This window comes from Chiloscyllium plagiosum, unplaced genomic scaffold, assembly GCF_037043375.1.
Source record: "Chiloscyllium plagiosum isolate Xiang-an unplaced genomic scaffold, Cpla_swu_hap1 HiC_scaffold_31, whole genome shotgun sequence".
Classification (NCBI taxonomy): Eukaryota; Metazoa; Chordata; class Chondrichthyes; order Orectolobiformes; family Hemiscylliidae; genus Chiloscyllium; species Chiloscyllium plagiosum.
In genome coordinates this window covers 3,871,894-3,895,432 of record NW_028270169.1, presented here as the reverse complement: position 1 = coordinate 3,895,432, position 23,539 = coordinate 3,871,894, and the positions used below count along the sequence as shown (strand labels likewise).

General features: G+C 45.1%; 1 protein-coding gene across 1 annotated transcript in view; it reads left to right on the top strand.

Moving 5' to 3' along the window:
* unc119a1 (unc-119 lipid binding chaperone a1) overlaps positions 1 to 23,539 on the top strand; it is a 40,986-nt gene extending 17,447 nt beyond the window's left edge. Inside the window, exons 2-5 of the mRNA XM_043718091.2 lie at positions 18,009 to 18,122; positions 18,619 to 18,721; positions 20,672 to 20,844; positions 22,620 to 23,539. Of these exons, the coding sequence (XP_043574026.1) occupies positions 18,009 to 18,122; positions 18,619 to 18,721; positions 20,672 to 20,844; positions 22,620 to 22,732 (503 nt within the window). The 3' untranslated portion in view covers positions 22,733 to 23,539. The remainder of the gene's footprint in view (positions 1 to 18,008; positions 18,123 to 18,618; positions 18,722 to 20,671; positions 20,845 to 22,619) is intronic.

The following is a 23,539-nucleotide window of genomic DNA, read 5'->3' as shown; positions in this document are numbered from 1 at the left end:
ATACTGATCATAACCCCTTAAAGGTTTTGGAGAAGTTTAAAGATAAGAATACCAGACTGTTTAGATGGCATTTATTGTTACAACCATTTAAATTGAAAATTATACACGTGGCAGGATGAGAGAATGTAATTGCAATCGCGTTGTCACAACTTTGAACAAGGAAGATCAAGATGTTTGGTAGATGAAATGGATTATAATGAACTGTGGTAGTGAACATTTGAATGCTTAGAGTCAATGTAGTGTATATATATTTTTGAGAACTGTTCGAGTAAGGCCTAAGGTTTTTAAAAAAAAAAAAATTCTTCCATATTGACGGTTTTATTTTTTGAAGTTAGAACAACAGAAGCAGCATGACTGGGTGGAGTAAGGATCCCACAGAACCAGGGTTTCAGTTTAGCTTTCAGTAGTTGGGGTTTGAAGTTGGTTGTGGAAGCTGCTACATCTCTTTCAGCCACAGCAAAAAGCTGGAGTTGTGTCCTGGCCAGGATTTCCTCTTGGTGTTCTTTACTCTGGGACGGGGGAAGCATCACATAAGACAAACTATTTTATTGAATTTCTCTTTGTCAAGGATGTACTTATGGGATTTTACTGTATCAGCACAGTTGATGTTTAGTAGTTAAATAATCTATTATTCTGTGAAGTTTTCCAATAGTGTCAAAGTTACACCAATTCTTTTTGTTTGTATTTTAACTGGGTGTAAGAATAAAGTGTGCTTTGCTTAAAGCCAAGTAGCATGACCAATTGAATTACAGCTGGAACACAGCTTCTTACACTTGCCTTTAAATCAGATAAAAGTTAGGTTCTAGGCTATCTCCTGGACATATTTGAAGGGGATCTATCGGCAATGGGGTAATAGTCTTGACTACCTGTATTTGCTCTCAAAGTGGATAACTTCATATTTATCCACATTAGGTTGCATTTGCCACTCATTCACCTCACTCATATCACACTCAATGAGGCAGCAACCCCAGAAAAACTCTGAAACCAATTGTGATTAAGGAGAGAGTTGAACCATGCAATTGGTCCTTTGAGAATGTTCTCGATCCATATCGACTTGGTGCACCCTATCACTTCTTCAACTGATTCCCAGGTCTTTTTGCCTCAAGGATCCTAACATCAGTTCAAATGATAACCTGTTCATCTGCCTTAGCAATAAATTCCAGATATTAATCAGTGCTGAGGGAGTGCCACATTGTCGGAGGATGCAATATGTAGATGTAGATTTGCTCGCTGAGCTGTAAGGTTCATTTTCAGACGTTTCATCACCATACTAGGTAGCATCTTCAATGAGCTTCCGGACGAAGGACTGCTGATGTTTCCTGCTTTCTATTTATATGTTTGAGTTTCTTTGGGTTGGTGGTGTTATTTCCTGTGGTGATGTCATTTCCTGTTCTTTTTCTCAGGGGGTGGTAAATGTTGTCCAAGTCAATGTGTTTGTTGATAGAGTTCTGGTTGGAATGCCATGCTTCTAGGAATTCTCGGGCATGTCTCTGTTTGGCTTGTCCTAGGATGGATGTGTTGTCCAGTCGAAGTGGTGACTTTCCTTATCTGTATGTAAGGATACTAGTGAGAGAGGGTCATGTCGTTTTGTGGCTAGTTGATGTTCATGTATCCTGGTGGCTAGTTTTCTACCTGTTAGTCCAATGTAGTATTTGTTGCAGTTCTTGCACGGTATTTTGTAAACGACAAACTTACACACAGATAAGGAAGGACACCACTTCAACTGGGACAACACATCCATCCTAGGACAAGCCAAACAGAAACAAGCACGAGAATTCCTAGAAGCATGGCATTCCAACCGGAACTCTATCAACAAACACGTTGACTTAGACCCTATTTACCACTCCCTGAGAAAAAGAACAGGGAATGACATCACCACAGGGAATGACATCACCACAGGAAATGACACCATCAACCCAAAGAAACTCAAACATATAAATAGAAAGCAGGAAACATCAGTGGTGCTGCGTCCGGAAGCTCACTGAAGATGTTACCTAGTTTGGTGACGAAACATCTGAAAATGAACCTTCCAGCTTAGCGAGCAAACCTACATCCAGAATCTCAGCCTGAACTACAAGTCTCAAAACTCGCGATGCAATATGTCTTAATTGTATCACAATGAGGCTCGGTGTACTATCTTGAGTTGAAACTAGGCAAAAGAAACATCATGCTGTTTTAGACATGAGTTGGGTTACAGTGAAATATTTCAGTGCATTTGTGGATGGGAGCAACTTGGGAGAGAAATGATGCAAATTACTGAGATGTTTGGAGGAGGAAGCCGAGCAGTTTATTTTGGGAATTCACCTCTGGAAAAGCAAGTGAGCTGTGAAACATAACATTCATGTGGTGCTCGTGGATTGAGCAATTATCCAGAAATGGCGACAGGATGCCATAGATTGGGAGCTGAATATTAATGGCTACAGGACTTTCTCCTGGCTTTCTGGCCTTCCTAATTATGGAGGATGGCTTAGTTAATTAGTCCTGGTATTAGCACAATAGAGAGAGCTGCTGTAAGTTCAAACCAGAATATTTTTGGCAAAGATGAGAAATGATAAAGGCAAGATGTCACTTTTGGGAGTGGTGTACTGGTTCCTAACCCTTATCCCACTGTAGAACGAAGTCTAAAGAAATAAATAATTAGCCTGTCAGAGAGCCTGGCTATAGTTATGGGGGATTTAATCTACTTATTGTTTGGAAAAGTTGGATGGGCAAAAGTAACCTGGACAAGGAGTTTCCAGAATATCTTTGGGATAGTTTCTTAGAAGGACCTATTCTGTAACTGATCAAGCCTTCCAGCTGGATATTGATACTTCATAGACTTGATGAGCTAAGATTCATTAATAATCTGATAGTGAAGGTGATCCTGAGTAGCAATAATCAGAACATGATTAAATTTTGGATTCACTTTGAAGGAGAGGGGTGTAGGACAAAGACTTAAGCTTAAGTCGAAGCAGTTATGAGGACATGAAAGCAGAGAAAACAGACATGAAAGTGAGTTCCAGAGATGTGTCAAAGAGACACAGTAGCAAACATTAAATGTTTCTGAATACACAACAGGTATAACCAGAGAGAAAATTCTAAATTGTAACTCCACCATCTGTAGTTAACTGAAAGTGTTAAAGGTTGTATTAAATCTTTTTTTTTAAATGTAATTGTGAAAAGGTGAGTAGGGGCAGGTCAGAAGATTTGACAGAAGATAAAAATAAAAGGAGCAAAGATTATAATTGCTCCCTCATTAATCTTTTAGTCACTGTAAAAAATTAGCTCAAAATATAAAGAAATGTGTAGTAGGAGTTTGTATACAGATTTTAAAAAGTTAAGTTAACAAAATGAGACTGAGAAATTAATAATGGAAATTTAGGAGATGACAGATGAATCAAACAGGTTTTTGTAGAGTCCTCACTCTAGAGAATACAATGAACATCCCAGAAATAGTTATAAATCAGGAAAATAGAGGGAGGAGCCTAAGAAGACTACAGTAACCAGGGAAGTGGTATTGAACAAATTATTGGAACTGTGAGGTGACAAGTTCTGAGGCCCGATGGACCTTGTTATAGAGTTGTGAAAGAAATGGCTAGTGATATAGTTGATGCATGATTTCAATTTTCAAAATTCTCCCTACTTGGAGAAGATTGGCAAATAGCGAATGTAGAACCTTACAGGGAGGGATACCAGGAAGCAGGTAACCACAGATGGTTTAGTTAAATATCTGTCATAGGGAAAATCTTCAAAACAATTATTAAAGCCATTATAGCAGGGCATTTAGAAAGTTCAAAGAGCTCAGCTAATTGAATATGGGTTTGTGAAAACGGAGTTACACTGATTTAGTTAATTGGAATTCTGAGGAAATAATGTGCTGTGGGAATAGGGGAACCAGTGGTTGTACTGCCCTTGGATTTCAAGAGGATATTTGATAACGTGGAAACACGAGGCAGGAATAGGCCATTCAGCTCTTTAGAGCTAGTTCAGCTATTCTGAATGATGATGGCTGATCATGTATCTCAATGCCATATTCCCATTTCTCCACATACCCCTTGGTGCCTATGAAATATAAACATGTACCTGACTTGAATATATTTAGTGACTCGGTCTCCACAACCTTCTGTGGCAGAAAATTCCATAGGGTTACTCTCTTTGAATGAAGAAATGTTTCCTTATCTCAGATCTAAATGTGTACCCTATTTTCTGAGTCCCCTGGTTCTAGACTCGCCAAGTAGTGAAAACATTCCCTCTGCATCTAGTCTGTCCAACCCTGTTAAATTTTATGTTTCAAACAGATCCCCTCCCTTCTAAACTCTAGTGAACACAGGCCCAGTTGAACCAATATCTCCTTATGGGACAGTCCTACCATCCCTGGAGTCAGCCCAGGAGCCTCCACTGCACTCCCTCTATGGCAAGGATATCTTTTCTGAGATAGGGAAACGAAAAATGCACACATTACTTCAGGTGTTATCTCACCAAGGTATAACAGCAGTAAGATGTCCCTAGTTCTGAACTTAAATCCTCTTGCAATGAAAGCCAATATTCTATTGGCCTTCTAAACTGCTTGCTGCACCTGCCTGTCTACGTTCATTGACTGGTTTCCAAGGACACCCAGATTAATTTGTACATCCATATTTTCCAATATATTAAATCATACTCTTCCTTTCTGTTTTCCACATTTGAACACTTGCTGCTGTGTTGTAGTGTATCTGCTGCATGTTTGACTACTCATCCAACTTGTCCAAATCAACTCGCGACCTCCTTGCACCCTCCTCTCAACTCACAATCCCACCCAGTTTTGTGTGGTTAGCAAACCTAGAAGGATCCAATCAAATTTTATTAAAATAATTCTAATGGTGCAGGGGTGAACAAAGTAGTGCATGTTTCCTGTTAGCCAGACAGAGTGTGGGCCTAAATAGGTCACTTTCTCATTGGCACGATGCAATGACTGGCCTGCCACAGGGGATCATTGCTGAGGCCGCGACTTTTTATGTGCATGAAGCGACCAAAGCATACGTGCTAAATGTGTTAATGACACAAAGATAAGAAAGTAAGTTTGAAGAAAATTTAAGGAAGCTGAGACATGTTGAAAGATTGGGTCAAATTCTGGCAAATGAAGTATGAGAGAAAATGTGAAATTGCTCATTTTGGAAGTATATTATCTAATTGGAGGGAGGGTACAGAGAATTCTGGGTGTTCGGGTGCATGAATTGTGAATGGTTAGTACACAGGTACAGCAAGTGAGTTGGAACCTTAATAGACCGATATTGTTTATTGCAAAGGGGAACTGGGTACAAAAGTGGGAAGGTTAGGCTTCAGTCATACAGTGCGCTGGGGAGGTCACATCCAGAGTACTTTGCACTGATTTAATCACCTTATTTAAAACAAGGATGTAAAAGTATACAAGGGATTTTAATAGATGAACACCTGGAATGGGTGGCATGCTCTATAAGGAAAGGTTAGTCAAGGCCAGGTTTATATCTTTGTTTTTATTAGTTCATGGAATATGGGTATTGCTGCATTTATTGCCCATCCTTAATAGCTATGGATGAGATGATGGTGATCGGCTTTTTTGAATCACTGCAGTCCCTGGGGTGTAGCAACAGCCATAGTGCTATATGGGAGGGAGTTCTACAATTTTCACCCAGTGGAATACGTACTTCCAGGTCAGGATGATGTGAGGCTTGGAGAGATAGTGGTGTTCCTATGCATGTGTCGCTTATATCCTTCCAGGTAGTAGGGTTCACAGTTTCAAAAGGTGCTTTCTGAGGAGCCTTGGTGCCTTACTGTAATGCAGCTTGTAGGTGGGACATACTGCTACCTCTACATCAGCAGTGAATTGAATGAATGTTGAAATTAGTAGATGAGGTGCCTATTAAACTGGGGTTGATTTGTTCCTGATATGGATTGTCTCAAGTGTTGGAGCTGCACTCATGAAGGCAAGTGAGGAGTATTTCATCACACTCCTGAGTTGTGCCTTGTAACTGGTGGACAGGCTTTGGGGATCCACCAGTTATTGTGTTGCTGGAAAAGCGCAGCAGGTCAGGCAGCATCAAAGCAGAAGGAGAATCGACGTTTCGGGCATAAGCCCTGATGCTGCCTGACCTGCTGCGCTTTTTCAGCAACACGTTTTTAAGCTCTGATCCCCAGCATCTGCAGTCCTCACTTTCTCCTGACGACAGGCTTTGGGGAGTCAGGAGGAGAGTTACCCACTGCAGAATTCCTAGCCTCTGACTTGCTCTTGTAGCCACTGTGTTTATATGGCTGATCCATATAGTTCTGGTGAATGATAATCCCCAGGATGTTGATTGTGGGAGATTGTCATGGAAACACCATTGAATGTCAAGGGACAGTGATTCTCTCCCATTGGACACAGTCATTACCTGGCATTTGTGTGGCATGAATATTACTCACCCAGAGTTGCAAGAGTAATATTTTACTGGATTTAAACAGAAAAGGTTCTGAGAGATAGTAACAAGGGGGCTTCCTCTTTGGGGGTGAATCTAGAACAAGGGGTCAATGTCTGAAATAAAGAATTGTCGATTTAAAGTAGAGATGAGAACTTTGTTACCTCACAGGGAGTCATGTGTCTTTGGAGCACGTCTTAAAAGCGTGGGAAGCAGAATCTTTGAATATTTTTACTACAGAGGCAGAGAGATTATTGATAAACAAAGGCTGAAAGACTATTGGGACCATGTGGAGTAATCCGATCAGTCATGATCGTTTAGACTAGCAGTGCAGACTCCAGCAGCTGTATAGCTTGCTCCTTCTGCTCAGTCGTATATCTGCTTGTACTGATCACCCCCGAGAACCTGGGATGGTGGATTGAGGAAAGACTGAGCACTTTGGGTCTTTAGAAGAGAGTGAGATTATCTTATTAAAAGATAAAGGATTTTGAGGAGGTGTGACTGGATGGATACTGAGAGGATGTTAACAAATAAGCCTCTCCCAGTTAAAGTGGAAATGAAGAGCACATTCTTCTTAGAGGCTCATTGATCTTTAGAATGCCCTACCTCAGATACTGGATCATACATTCAAGGTGGAGATAAACTGTTTAGATCTACAGGAGAGTCCAGAGTTGTGGGAGTAGGCGGGTATGCATTGTTAAAGCCACAGTCTGATCAGTTATGTTTGTACTAACTGGCGCAGTAGGCTGGAAAGGCTGAAGATGCATTCTGTATTTTCTCTGCAAGCTGCTCCTTCCTTTGGTAGGACACTGTTCAGATGGCCAGCGATCAGCTGTGGATTCCAGCTGGTGTTTTTTGTGGCTGCATTGTGAATAGAAGTAGCAGCAAGCTCAGTCCGTTCCACCTGCCCTGAGCTGGGGCATGCTCAGATTAACGGCAGTGATCCTCTGGAACATACTGTGTGCTATTGATTCATCTTGTGGGCTAGATCAAAAGGGGAAGCTGAAGAGCAATATTAATAATTTATTTTGCTGCTCCATTTAAAGGGACTGACTCAGAGTCTGTCTCAACCATTCAGTTATGAGACCCTGGTGGGTGTGGTATTTCGCTCAAAGGGCCAAGCCACCCTCCCCTCACCACCATCATTGCATGACCTTTGACACTGACCCGCACATCCCAAATGTGGGTAGGCCCTGATGGTTATGATTTATCTTCTGATTTCAGTACCAGACATTGTGTACATTTGGTTTGCAATTTGTAATTGTGAAGGTATTAATCTAATAGGTTATTAATTAATTTTGTTCTGTCTTCCTAGCTCATTCCTGTCTCTCTTTAATAAGCTGTTGAACCAAAGACTCTTTAAAAGCACAGAGGGGTGCCATTTAGCCCATCGCCATTGTCCTGGCCCTTTGGCTGATGCAGCCTGCTATGCTGCACATTGTAATGTGCACAGTCTTTGAGCCCTTGAGCTGTTGCTGGTTCACATCGTTTTCTGCACTTCCTTTAAAATATACAATTTTATTTGCCTCAGTCTCCAGCAGCAAAGCATTCCTTAAAATGATAGAGGAATTTACTGAGGTCTCCATCTTTGGTGAAGGGGAGTCCACAACAAAGAGACACAACCTTGAAATTAGATTGAGGCCATTCTGTTTACACACAGTGTTAGTACAAATCTGTTATCGATTGGCATTGAGCGCGAATATTAGGGATTATAATGGTGAGTTAAGGAAGCAATCAGTCATGATCTGATTGAACGGAGGAAGAGACTCAAGGCAATGAATGAATTATATTATCCCTACAGTGTGGAAGCAGGTCATTCGGCCCATCGAATCCACACTGACCCTCTGCAGAGCATCCTACCTAGACCCACCCCGTTAACCAACCCTGTAACCCTGCATTTCCTATGGCTAACCCACCTAATCTGCATGTCTTTGGACTGTGGGAGGAAATCCATGCAGACACGAGGAGAATGTGCAAACTCCACACAGACAGGTGGAATTGAACCTGGGTCCCTGGAGCTGTGAGGCAGCAGGGCTAACCACTGAGACACCATGCTACCTCAAGTGGTCTCCTCTGATTCCTGTTTTAGCAGATCAGTGACTGTTCTTTGCAAGAGAAGGTCACTGCCAGTACATTGTAAATGGTACTTTCTTGGGTGAATGTACAAGATATCACCACTATGATTACATGAAGGCCCAGGGGACTTGTCCTCATGATCCTGACCAGTGCTAACCCCGTAAACAATGGCACTGAAACAGGTGGTCTGCTCAACTGTCTCATCCTCATTCATGAGAACTTACTGTTTGTAAACTATCTGCTGCATTTCCTAATGGAGCATACTCTTTAAAGAAATGTACTTCATTGACCATAAAAGATTTTGGGATGTCCTGAATCCATGCAAGGTGCTATAGAAATCAAGCTGACTCTTTTCCTGCTTTACTGGGACATGGTTGACTCGAGCTTTGTAAAGTGTCAACTACAGAAAACCAAATGGGACTACTGATCCTGATAGAGCTGCTACACTGTTACAGCTACAACACAAACTTAGGTCATCATACAATCTCATTATCTCCTCTCAATCTGCTCGCTGTTTCAGTTTAAGTAGGGAATCAGTGTAGGACACCTGACATGAAATCAGCCCTCCCCTTTCAGTACTCAGGCACACACACAGCTCCCCTTTCCTCCATGAATAGTCAAATGCTCAGTGCAATCCCAGGAAACCTGGCTTTTGTGGCTTGTGCTGGAGAAGGTAGCAAAAAGTACAATAGGTGTGGGGGTGGGGATGGAGGTGATAGGTCAGAGAGGTAGGTGGGGGAAGGTAGCAAAGAGTTTATGGAGGCAAGCAAATGTGGCTGTGGTAGCAAGTCTGTTTCCGTACATGGTCGAAGAGCTTCAGGGCAGAGGAGATGACCTGGAGAAGATTGCAGGTCAGATGATTTCCAAAGTAGCCCTTTAGTTCCCCCGGGAGTACATCCTGTAATGATAAACCAGAGCAGCAATCCACAGTTCTCGGCCTCTTATCCGGCAGTTTAGTGCTTCCGGGTGAGCTGGATTGTTAAGGCAGTTTGACAATGCAGGCCCTGCGTTGTCCATCATTCCTCCCAACAACAGCGTGCAATTATATGGTGCCTGTGATTCAGAATGGATTTTTTAAGGTGTTCACATCCACCAGGCCAGAATGCAGTGTCAATTCTGGGCACTACGCTTCAGTAAGGATTGTGTCCAGGGTAACACATGGCAGCTAGCAGGTTTTGTTGGTCACCTACCATTCACTGTTATTAAGAAGATTGTGGTGAACTACTTGAGATGTTAAGAGGTCAGAGGCTAGAAATCCTGCAGTGAGTAACTCCCCTCCTGACTCCCCAAAGCCTGTCCACCATCTACAAGGCACAAGTCAGGAGTGTGATGGAATACTCCCCACTTGCCCTGGATGGGGGCAGCTCCAACAAGAAGCTCGACACCATCCAGGACAAAGCAGCTGCTCGATTGGCACCACATCCACAAACATCCAGCAGTGTGTACTATGCACTGTAGAAGTTCACCAAGGCTCAATTCAGAATGTCACCATCTTGAATGAACATATACATCACCCGAAGCTAGAAAAAAATCCAGTAAATATTCACTCCCCCCCCCCCCCCCCCCCCCCCACCACCAATACTCAGGAGCACAGTGTACACCTAACACGCGCTACAAAAATTCATCAAAGATCCTCAGGCACCACCTTCCAAACCCACGACCACTTCAATCTCGAAGGACAAGGGCAGCAGATACATGGGAACACTATCTTTTCCTTCGCTACATTGATGACTGTATCGGCGCTACCTCGTGCTCCCACGAGGAGGTTGAACAGTTCATCCACTACACTAACACCTTCCACCCCGACCTCAAATTCACCTGGACAGTCTCGGACTCCTCCCTCCCCTTCCTAGACCTTTCTGTTTCTATCTCAGGCGACCGAATCAACACGGACATCTACTACAAACCAACCGACTCCCACAGCTACCTGGACTACACCTCCTCCCATCCTGCCCCCTGTAAAAACGCCATCCCATTCTCCCAATTCCTTCGTCTCCGCCGCATCTGCTCCCAGGAGGACCAGTTCAAAATACGTACAACACAGATGGCCTCCTTCTTCAAGGACCGCAGTTTCCCCCCCGACGTGGTAGACGGTGCCCTCCACCGCATCTCCTCCACTTCCCGCTCCTCCGCCCTTGAGCCCCGCCCCTCCAACCGCCACCAGGACAGAACCCCACTGGTCCTCACCTACCACCCCACCAATCTCCATGTACAGCGCATCATCCGCCGTCACTTCCGCCACCTCCAAACAGACCCCAGCACCAAGGATATATTTCCCTCCCCTCCCCTATCAGCTTTCCGTAGAGACCACTCCCTCCGCGACTCCCTTGTCAGATCCACACCCCCCACCGACCCAACCTCCACTCCCGGCACCTTCCCTTGCAACCGCAGGAGGTGCAACACTTGCGTCCACACCTCCCCCCTCACTTCTCTCCAAGGCCCCAAAGGAAACTTCCATATCCGCCACAGATTCACCTGCACCTCCACCCACATCATCTACTGCATCCGCTGCAGCCGGTGTGGCCTCCTCTATATTGGGGAAACAGGCCGCCTACTTGCGGAGCGATTCAGGGAGCACCTCTGGGCCACCCGGACGAACCAACCCAACCAACCTGTGGCACAGCATTTCAACTCCCCCTCCCACTCCACCGAGGATATGCAGGTCATTGGACTCATCCACCGCCAAACCACAACAACCCGACGGTCGGAGGAGGAGCGTCTTATCTTCCGACTGGGAACCCTCCAACCGCAGGGGATGAACTTGGACTTCACCAGTTTCTTCATCCCCCCTCCCCCCACCTTGTCTCAGCCGGATCCTTCCAGCCCGGCACCGCCTTCCTGACCTGCAGTAGTCTTCTTGACCTCTCCGCCTCCATCCTACTCCGACCTATCACCCTCACCTTGACCTCTTTCCACCTATCACATTTCCAACGCCCCTCCTCCAAGTCCCTCCTCCCTACCTTTTATCTTCTCCTGCTGAACACTCTCTGCTCATTCCTGAAGAAGGGCCTGTGCCCGAAACGTCGAATCTCCTGTTCCCTGGATGCTGCCTGACCTGCTGTGCTGTTCCAGCAATAAAGTTTCAACATGGGAACACTATCCCTTGCAAGTTCCCCTCCACTCCACTCACCGTCCTAACGTGGAAATATATTGCCATTTCTTCAGTGTCTTTGGGAGAAAATCCTGGAATTCCCTGTCTAATGGCGTTGTGGGTCAACCTACAGCACATGGACTGCAGCGGTTCAAGAAGGCAGCTCACCCCCACCTTCCCAAGGGGCAATTAGGAATGGACAATAAACGTTAGTCCAGCCAGCATTGAGAGGTTTGATCAACAGCCATTGCTTAAAAGCCATTTGAACTTTAGCATCTAGTCATGCCTGAAGTTCCATCGCAAACTCCCGTAATGTGTAGAAATTTGTCATCAACGTCTCGAATCATTGTGACACTTTGTGTGTACCATGAAACACCAAGCAGCTGAGATTCAGCTACTGCCCCAGGCTGTAAGGTGGTCAGAGCTGGGTTACTGTGAGATCACAAACACGGCCCAGCAGCAAACCCAATGCCCTTTCACTTGGCGGTGTTGGCAGAGTTTGAAACAGTCTGGGCTAGCACTAGGACAGAGAGAAAAAGACTTCAGGGCTATTGGGACAGGTGTGAAGTGCTGAAAGGGCAATCTTTAAGGACAAAATAATCACGTAATTTTGGTTATTTACTAAGAGGATTCTAGCTGCCATTTGCATGTTTTGTTTTCCCTAACCTCCACTCTCTCTCAATTATTCCAACCTTCTTGTGACCTATCTTCCACCTTCCACCCTTTAAAATTCTACACCTCACTTCTTCCTGCACCAACATAAGCTGCTGGACTGGTAACAGGGAGTGGTTTAGTTTCAAACATTTCAACCAATAAAACAGCAGCTTAAATAGGGAAAATAAATGAGGATATGAGAGGCAGCTAGTTGGAATCTAAAACAGAAACTAGTTTCTTTTTCACGTCATGTTTATTATCTTAGGAGCGCTTTGGAAATTGTATTGGGAGCATCAAATGCTGGAGATCACAGCGAGTCAGGCAGCGTTATTGAGAGAGAGCAAACTAACATTTTGAGTCAAGATGACTCTTCATCAGAGCTGCAGAATTCCGATGATGAGTCATCTTGACTGGAGACGTTAGCTTGCTGTCTCTCCATGGATGCTGCCTGAGCTGCAGTGATCTCCAGCATTTGATGTTTTCGGTACAGATTCCAGCATCTGCAGTAATTTGCTCCTCAGCTTTGGGAGTTGACTGATACAATGTTAAATTTGCAATAGATTGATAAAGTAATTCCTTTGCTCCCAAGACTTTGCCAAACTGTACTTAACTTTTGGGACAAAGGGTAAACATCATGGAAAGTAAAGGCAGCGTGGTACATATGGAAGTATTGAAGCTTCTGTCCTAAGGTTGCAGAAAGGGTATTAAAAACTAACTAACACTAATTCCCACCGTCCCTGGTCTGTGCTGACCCTGCACCACCACTGAGAGCTGAACATTTACAAAACACCAGATTGAGGCAAAACACAGAAATTTACCGTAAGGTAGTATGGACTTGACACCCTAGTTTGCTTGATTTGACTAGTTACCAAAAGTAAAATTGAAGGATTAGAAGTAGACTCCAAATTCTCTGCCACAGAAGGTTGTGGAGACTGAGTCACTCACTATATTCAAGTCAGATACACGTTTATATTTTATAGGCACCAAGGGGTGTATGGAGAAGTGGAATTTGCAGATTTTGTCAGTGATCTGGAGAAGCCAGCAGTCCATCCTCACATGGCCTTTTTCAACTCAGTCCTCCCACCTGCTTCACATCCTCAAGTCTTCATAGAACCTTAGAATTCCTACAGTGTGGAAGTAGGCCATTCAACCCATCAAGTCCACAATGGCACTCTGAGAAGCACCCTACCCATACCCACCCTCTACCTATCCCTGTAACCCTGCATTTCTCGTGGCTAACCCACCTAGCCTGCACATCCCTGGACACTATGGGATAATTTCCCATGGCCAATCCATTCTAACCTGCACATCTTTGGATGGTGAGAAAAAACTGGAGAGCACAGAGGAAACCCACACAAGCAGTTGCCCGAGGATGGAATTGAACCATAGACCCAGTGTAGGCAGCTATGTTAGTTTATTCAGCCATGACGAAATAGTAACGCCCATTGAAGACTCACTCTGTCAAGATGTAGGAAAGATGATTGACAATCTGAGGAAAAACAGGTCTAGCACTGTCAAAATCTCTCCAATTTTCTTGCATATTGTTGGAGAATCTGCAATTACCAACTGAGAAGCTTTGAAGCATTTTTGATAGACAGTTCGATCTGCCAAGAAATACACGGATTGTTTTGCATGGTTTCTACTGAACACCTCAAAAATGAAAATGAAGTGAGTGTTCATCCTCGAGAAGATAGGAATGAGGGGCTAATAGACAGTAAGGAAATGGCAGTTTAAATAAACAAATATTTGCTTCTGTCTTCATTATTGAGGATTCAAAACACATTCCAATAATAGGTATAAATTAGGAGATGGAAGGGAGAGAGGTATTTGATGAAACTGCAATCGCTAGGAATGAGGCATTGAAAATCCTGATGGAGCTAAGGGCTGACAAGTGCCTGGGACTTGATGCACTTCATTCTAGGGACTTTGTTCAGAGAATGTGGGTGTTACTAGGAACCCTATTTTTGTCTAAAACAGAACTGACTGAAGGGGGTGACCTGATAGAAATCTTCAGTAAGGAAGATGTAGAGTCATGCTGTAGCATCTCACGAAGGCACCTTCCACTGCATCATCCAAACCCATAACCACTTCCATCTAGAAGGACAAGGGCAGCAGATACATGGGAACACCATCCCCTGCAAGTTTCCATCCAAGCCACTTACCATCCTGACTTGGAAATATAGTATAGAATATCCTTCACTGTCATGGGTACTCCAGTACAGGAGGGCAGTGAAACATTTTTACAATGGATGTCTCTAATGGCACCATCTTAGGTCCAGGAACCAGTGTACAAATCTTGGATACAAAAGAGGAATAAAAGGAAAAGTAGAATTACTTAAAGTGTGTTTAAAAAAAAATTAGTAATGAGATAGTTATAACATTGTTAAAGGGTTTACATTACAGTCCAGTAAAGAATTTCAAATAGCAGCAGCTCAGTACATGGTCTGACCGCCCACGTCAGGCCCTAATCCAGCAACCATCCCACTCCAGTCCTCTCCGCACTGGCACTCAGATGGACCGTTTCAGGACTCCCTTCCCCCTCCCTGCTCCGGACTCCCTTCCCCCTCTCCCTTCTCCCTTCACTGCGCAACCCCCCCCAGTTCTCCCTTCCCCTCTCCCTGCTCCGGACTCCCTTCCCCCTCTCCCTTCACTGCGCAACCCCCCCCCCCCCCCCCCCCCCCCCCCCCCCCAGTTCTCCCTTTCCCCCTCTCCCCGCTCCGGGACTCCCTTTCCCCCGCTCCGGGACTCCCTTCCCCCTCTCCCTCCTCCAGGACTCCTTTGCTCTCTCCCCTCTCACGACCACCTCCCCCTCCCCGCACACAGACCTCCTCCCTCTCCCTCCTCACTGATCCCCGCCGCCGCCTTCCCCTCTCCCCGCTCGCATTCACCCAATAACAGAGAGTAAAGAAAATTAACAAGTGGATCTGTTCGCCGAGCTAGAAATTTTTGTTGCAAACGTTTCATCCCCTGTCTAGGTGACATCCTCAGTGCTTGGGAGCCTCCTGTGAAGCGCTTCTGTGGTGTTTCCTCCGGCATTTATAGTGGCCTGTCCCTGCTGCTTCTGGTTGTCAGTTTCAGCTGTCCGCTGTAGTGGCCGGTATATTGGGTCCAGGTCGATGTGTTTGTTGATGGAGTTTGTGGATGAGTGCCATGCTTCTAGGAATTCCCTGGCTGTTCTTTGTTTGGCTTGCCCTATAATGGTAGTGTTGTCCCAGTCGAATTCATGTTGCTTGTCATCTGCGTGTGTGGCTACTAAGGATAGCTGGTCGTGTCATTTCGTGGCTAGTTGATGTTCATGGATGCGGATCGTTAGCTGTCTTCCTGTTTGTCCTATATAGTGTTTTGTGCAGTCCTTGCATGGGATTTTGTACACTACGTTAGTTTTGCTCATGCTGGGTATCGGGTCCTTCGTTCTGGTGAGTTGTTGTCTGAGGGTGGGACAGGCCACTGTAAATGCCGGAGGAAACACCACAGAAGCGCTTCACAGGAGGCTCCCAAGCACTGAGGATGTCACCTAGACAGGGGATGAAACGTCTGCAACACAAATTCCCAGCTCGGCGAACAGAACCACAACAACGAGCACCCGAGCTACAAATCTTCTCCCAAACTTTGATTAACAAGTGGAGCTGAGGAGCTCTGGATGGAACATCCTGATCTGCCACCATCTTGCTGGAAATATCTCGCTGTTCCTTCACTGTTGCTGTGTTAAAATCCTGGAACTGCAGCAGTTGAAGAAAATAGCTCATTACCCCCTGCTCTAAGGGCAGTTATGGATGGGTAATAAATGCTGGCCAAGGCATTAACATGAGCTGTTGATGAAGGGAGTGTCTTGTTCTAATTGGCAAACTGTAACAGGTTGCATCTCTCAGGGGTCTGTCTAGGCAGTTCCTTGGCTTTTTACAATTTATGTCAATGATTTAGAAGGGTGGAGTGGAGCCAAGGTGGCGAAATTGGTAAATGACACCGAGCTAAGTCGGAAAGTATATTGTGAAGAAGATGCAGGGTTGCAGACGGATGTTAATAGTTTGAGTGAGTCAGCAAAACACGTGCAGATGGAGTACAATGTGCGAAAACGTGAGGTTATTCACTTTAGCAGGAAAAATGATTTTAAAAATATTACTTAAATGGAGTACAGTTGAAGAATTCGGATTATACAAAGGGATGTAGATGTTCTAGTGTATGGGTCACAAAACGTTAGTCTGCCAGTAAAGCAAATAATTCCTTAAATATTGTGTACAGTTTTGGTCTCCTTTTTTAAGGAATACTGTGATCCAATGGATGGTAATGCTGTTCAGTCAGATTCCAGAGTCAAAACTGGTTTAATTGACCACATGTTTTATTTTTGTAATCTGGTTGCTATGGTGTCTGTCACTTAACATCAACAACGAGAGCCTTGTGTCACTCTCTACAAAGAGTTGCCCCAAAACAAAATAAGGAGAAAGCAAAGTTATTTATGTATAAAGTTTAAAAAGATCTCACCATAAACTGTGAAAGTAAACATTAAATCAAGTAAAATAAAAGATACAGTCTTTACAAAAGTCTGTCTTTTGCTCATTTATTTCAAATAGCTCTCATTACTCTGTAAAAACAAACAGATCAGATATTCACAGAACTGAAAACCAAAACCCAACTCGCACTACTTTGGAATCCAGTTTCGAAACGATAAAGGACAGCAATGTTTTGGGAAGGATGTAAATACACTGGAAGTGGTCTGCTGGATTGATGGCTGGGTGAACAGGTTGTCTCAGGACGTGCTGGGCTTGTTTCCACTGAAGGTTAGAGGGGTGAGGAGGAGACTTATTGAAGTAAGTCAGATGCTGAATGGTTTTGACAAGGTGGATATAGAAAGTCTAAGGAGCACTGTATTCCAGATGAGGTGTTGCCCTTCAGGGGCAGAGATGAGAATTGTTTTCTGAGAGTTGTCTGCCACTTTTGCCTTCTGAGCCAGAGAATTCCATCAAGGTCAGGATATTAAATATTTTTAAGATGGGGGTAGATGGAATCTTGTTAGGAAGGAATCAAAGGTCACCTGGGCTGGACGGGCATGTGGAATTCAGAACACAAACTGATCGACTATCATCTTACTGAATGGCGGAGCAGGCCTACACCTAGTTCACACTTATACTTCTGTGTCATCCCTGTCCCCTCCCTGTCCCGGGCTACAATCCTCCAAGAAAGCAATTCTCCATTTCTGGACTCTTGCACATCCTCGGTTTTAACCACTGCTCCGTGATACAACACCTTTGGCTGGCTTCTCTGTAAGCTCAGAATTCTCTCGGTAAACCTCTCTACCTTGAGTTGTGGTTTGAGAAGATCTAGTGTCCATTTTTCTCTGTTCAAGATCCTGTGAAGTGGCCAAAGACAGTTCACTGTATTAAAGGTGATGTACAATTGCTGAAATGTTCCTGGCTTTGTTATTTCAGTGGCTGGGTTGTAGGTCCTTGTTATCGATATCCTGAGCCCACTTCGGGGTGTTGGGGGGGTGGGGGTCAGGGGAAGTGGTGCTGATCAAATCTGATTTGGCCCTTGAGTCAGTGGGAGACCTCTGAGATTAAACAATCCGGGTGAAGTGGGGATTTGGGGAGACTGGGCTTTTAGAAGAGACTGAGTTGCCTCAGAGTCTTGGGGCTGGGAGGGCCTGAGGGGGAGACTATGACTTTTAACATTAGGCTTTTCTTACTTTCACCTTGCCTGTGATGTCGTCTACTGTCTACTATCTCTTGGATTGAGATGTATAAAATAATTTGTATCCATTCTCCCCCTCATTAACGAGGACTATGTCTGTGTTTCTTCCCCAGATTATTTATGTGCTCCTGAAGACAACGTTTACAATATCGATTTCACACGGTTCAAAATTCGGGACATGGAATCAGGCGCCATCTTATTCGAAATCACCAAACCACCTTCCTCCGGTGGGTCAAAGGGATATCCCTGTGGTCATTACATGCACCGATCCCACATGAGACCTCATTAAGACAAGAGCCTCTGCAGTTGTGAGGCCAGGCCCGGTGTACGGGGAGACTCTCTGCTGATATCCACAGCCTAGTTGTATGGGGTTCTGAGCACGTGCTGATCTTTAAGATGTTTTGAAACCGATCATCAGGGCTCAGTTGCTGTCTCCACTTTCCCTCCCTCCCCTTTGCACCCACTCCCTGCTGCCTTTCCTTTCCTACCCCAGTCCCATGCCCTCTGAGTCTCTCTCATCCCCTACCCCTTCCCCTCTCTCTGTCCCCCCAGGAGTTTTTGATTTGAGGTGTAAATCTGCTAACAGATCTTGATCTGTTTTTCTTCCCCCCCCACCCCCATCAACACTTCTCATACTCCTCACCCCAATTCCCCACCCACATTTCCGTTTGATTTGGGGGAAATTGATTGTTTTCCACTGAACTGCCAGTGTTTCTGTTTCAGACCGTGACCAAGGAGATAAGAAAGAGGTGGACAGCAACGCTGGGCGGTTTGTACGCTACCAGTTCACTCCAGCCTTCCTTCGCCTCCGACAAGTTGGAGCCACGTAGGTTCATGGGGGTGGAGTGGGGGAAGCGGTCGGGGCTGAGCCTGGGTTGAGGGGGGATGGGTTGTTCCAGTTAACTTACTGGCCCTGGGTAGTTGGATAAGGGACACTAGAGGCACTAACTGCCTCCCAAAGCACACACTTACCTTTGAAAGACTGAGTGCAGGGGGAGGCTTAATAATTTACCTGTGATGATCAACAGTTAGGAGTCCCCCACTGGCTGGTGGTGTGTAACTGACTCTGACTAGATATAGCCTTTCCAAACTAAGCTGTGGCTGTATCTAGACTCTCCTGTTTCAATGCTCTACATGACCCTGCTCCAGGAAATATCTACAGGAGTTCCTCAGGATACTGTCCTCGGCCCAAACCATCTTCAGCTGCTTCATCAATGACCTTCCCTCCATCATAAGTTCAGAAATGGGGACATTCGCTGATGGTTGCACAATATTTAAGGAAAGATATGATTTCATTGGATGCAGTTCAGAGAAGGTTCCCTAGGATGTTCCTGGGGGGGAGAGTTGTCTTATGAGTGGTTAAACAGGTTAGGACGGTACACACTGGAGTTTAAAAGAATGAGAGGTGATCTCATTGAAACATTTAGGATTCTTAAGGGGCTTGACAGGGTCAATGCTGAGAGGATGTTTCTCCTCTTGAGAGAGACTCTGACCAAAGGGCAATTTCTCAGAATAAAGGGGCACCAGTTTAAGACTGAGCTGGGGAGGAATGTCTTCTCCCAGAGGGTTGTGTGTCTTTGGAACTCCCTGCCACAGAGCGCTGTGGGGGCAGAGTCCGTGTGGATATTTAAGGCTGAGACAGAAATTCCTGATCATTTGTGGAATCAAGGAGTACAGGGTAAGGGCAGGAAAGTGGATCTGGAATATCTGATCAGTTGTGGTTCTTTTGAATGGTGGAGCAGGTTTGAGGGGTCAAACAGTCTACTCCTGTTTCTGTTTATGATCTTATGGTCACAATGTTCAGCACCATTTGTGACCTTCTCAGTTACTGAAGCAATCCATGTCCAAATGCAGCAAGGCTTAAATAATGTCCGGGTTTGAGGCTGGCACACTGTGAGTAACGTTCCTGCTGTACTAATGTTATAATCAAGCCCCACCAATCACACCTTTTGTATAAACATGTTGAATCAAACACCAAAATGACCAGTTGCTTCTCTTTTGTCCCGGTCTCCAAAATCAAAGTGACAATCACCAGGTTCCTTTAAGGAACTCAAAATAATCCGTTTATTAGGAATGCAATTTTTTAAAAAGCAAGTGGCAAGTACTGGCTAAGCTGTGATCTGTAATTAAAACAAAATCCTCTTAATTCCCCACCCAGACACACACACACAACAAAAACAAGATAAATCTCTGCAGAGATGATTTTTGAGAAAAAAAAACAAATGTGAAAAACAAATGCTCTTGGTCAGGGGTCTGGGAACTAAGGATAGAATATGATCATTCCCTGTCCGTCAAACCAAGCTGTTACTGACCATACTGATGGTAAATGTCTCATTGTTATTGCAGACCATCTCTAAAGCATGGTCACAGTCCGGCTGTGCTGGCTGTTTGAGTCATAGAATCCTTACAATGTGGAAGCAGGCCATTCAGCCCATCAAATCCACACCGACCCTCCATACAGCATCCCACCCCGACTCATTTCCCTCGGCGCTGACCCTCCGACAGTGCGGCGCTCCCTCGGCGCTGACCCTCCGACAGTGCGGCGCTCCCTCGGCGCTGACCCTCTGACTGTGCGGCGCTCTGTTGGCACTGACTCTCTGTCAATACTGCTGTGAAGTGTGAGCCTGGATTATGGGGCTCTAGTCAATGTGATGGGATTCGATTAGAAACAGCCTTGAGGCCAGTGTGTACTGACCACTGAGCCAGCATTGGTGTTGTGTGACAGATGGGTCTAACCATGGTATCGGTAACAATCATGGCTGCCTTCTCTCTGTAGGGTTGAGTTCACAGTGGGCGATAAACCCATTAACAGCTTCCGAATGATCGAGAGACACTATTTCCGGGACCAGCTGTTGAAGAGCTTTGACTTTGAGTTTGGGTTCTGCATCCCCAGCAGCAAGAACACGTGTGAGCACATCTACGAGTTCCCGCAGCTCTCTGAGGAGCTTAGTGAGTATGGCAAGACATGGGGCAGCTCAACAGACTGATGTTAAAGTCTTCGCTGTAGATTACTGTGGGGTGGTTGGGTCCCCTGTGCTGCTGCAGCAGTAAGTTCACACATTGGTCTAATCTACGCAAGCCCATTGGCCTGTCCACCTCTTAACCTCCTCCATACTGTTCTCAGAATTCTGCTGGAGAATTGACCATTCAGCTCCTTGCTGGATTTATACTGTGACTCTATTTACCCTCCTTGGTTTGCTAACCCTTTGAACCCTGCTCCAACCGAAATCTCTCCCTCTCAGTTTGAAGTTTTGAATTGACCCATCAGCTTCTTTAACATTTCAGATCCAGGTTTCCACTCCCCTCTGTGTGAACTGGCACAGCATGTGCCCCTCATTCTGGGAGCAATTCATTCCCCCCCAAAAAGCAGAGGAAAGAGATTCTCTCTGATATTGCCATTACATCAGGGCCTTTTCCCTTCACTGGTTTGGAAGTTATAAATGTAAATGGACCCCTTTAGCCCTTGGGAAGGTAAACAGTGCAGTGCTGAATAAAGTCCATTGATGGTCTCATTAGCAGTGAGTGCCACAGTGCCAGGTCAACCTAGACCCTTGGTTCTCTGTCACGGTGTTGTGGTTTTTTTATTTTATTCACAAGCTGGCTCGGCTAGCATTTATTGCAGGTAAGAGTCACCCCCATTGCTGTGGGTCTGGAGCCATACGTTGGCCAGACTGGGTGAGAATGGCAGTTTCCTCCCCTAAAGGGCATCAGTGAACCAGCTGGTGTTTTTTTCCTGGCGGTTGTCAAGAGTTTCATTGTCATCATTAGACTCTTAATCTGCAATGTTTGAAAATCCAATTCCAATGCCACTATCTCCTACAGTAGGATTTGAACCCAGGCCTCCAGAATATTACCTGGATTTCCGCATTATCAGTCTAGTGATAATACCACGAGGCCATTGCCTGCTCAGGCTAATCACACTATCTATGCCTCTCATGATTTTATAAACCTCTGTAAGGTCACCCCTGAGCCTCCAATAGTCCAGGGAAAGCAGCTCCAGCCTATTCAGCCCCTCCATATAGTTCAAACCCTTCATCAGTAAACCTCACTAAAATATCTGGTCATCATTTGTGGGATCTTCCTCTAAGCACATTAGCTGCTGCCTTTCTATTATAGCAGTGACTGAAGTGCTTCACTGGCTGAATAGTGAACTGTACTTAATTGAGGAGTCATTTCCAGTGACAGGAGGTTCAATCACATCAAGTCAACTGCATAGCTCTTTCCTTGCCTGTATTTTAATTTCAAACCAATCCATATCCAACAACCTGCTCTGAAAGAACTGCTCATGATTTGATAGTATTGACAAATGCTTCTACAGCAATTTACAAAATTCTTAAAAATAAAAAATTTCCCAAGTGTTAATGAATCCTTTAAACCTTCCAGTATCCCAATCTGCAATTCTTTCTTGGGGAAAACCTCCATGTGTGTTTTTGTGATATTGTTTACCCTTCAGTGCCAGAGGTAATGACTGTGAAGTGAACCCCTCAAGCTGATTTGAAGTTGACAGTTGTTGTGGTCTGACACAGCTGCTTGAGAAGGGCACTGTCAGTAGGTTCAACTGTTAGAGGTTGTGTGAAGGGTGAGAGGACAGACCCAGGGCTGGGTGGGGCTCAATGGGACCCCTGGCCTGGGAGGAGGGCCTGAGGTGCAATATAAGTCCAAGCTCATTGATTTTCTTTCCTTCCTCTCTCTGTTTTCTCTCTTCCTCCTGTCCGCCCACCCAGTTCAGGAAATGGTCACACGACCGTACCAGACTCAGTCAGACAGTTTCTACTTTGTGGATAACAAGCTGGTGATGCACAACAAGGCCGACTATGCCTATGGAAACGGACCTTGAGAAGGCGGCCAGCTCCGTGCTGCTTCCGACTCTGTAGCATCGCCCTCGGGGAGCCCGAGCCTGCGGAACGCCAAGAGCATCAGGGAATGTCAGATGGGGAGCCTCTGGTTCAGCTCCTGTCACTCCTAACCCATTAACCTGTGGTTTCTCACTGCGATCACTGACACCAATCAGAATAACCCTTCAGTGTCACCCCTTTCACCCTGATCCTTCGATAAATTCACTGTGTTTGAGATCAAGGAGCTGGGGTCCCACAGAGAGGTGGCAGCTTGAGGAGGGCAGTGCCTCCCCATGGCTGCTCAGCAGAGACCCTGAGCTCAAAATAGGACATTACTGTCTGAGGCCAGCGTCCACTCAACATTGATCTCGAGTATCTCCATTTAGACAATCAGGGTGTCTCAGCCTGGGCTTTCCATAAGGATTGGTGTTAATTTCCCAGTGACGTGGTGGGAGTGAGCCTGCAGGTTTCCCTGTTTGCTGTTCTCTGTGTTTCTGTGTTTATCAGCAACTGGACTGGCCGAGTCTTTAGTGTGTCCCCACTGCCCCCCAGTGTGACCCGGTTTCTAGTGCTTGACCTTACACATTTGAATTTAAATATTTATTTTTTAAGTAGAACTGGGCGAGGAGAAAAGTCAAATTATTTTAATTTCCCGATCCTTTGTGCTGATTGTTTTTTTTGTCAGTCTGTGAGAATTTGTTGAGATTCTGTAAAATTACTTCAAGTTTCTTGCTCTTTATTGTGAAGTTGTTGAGTGTAATGTCACCTGAACAATAGCTCAACATGTATAAAAAGAACTTTGAAAAAGA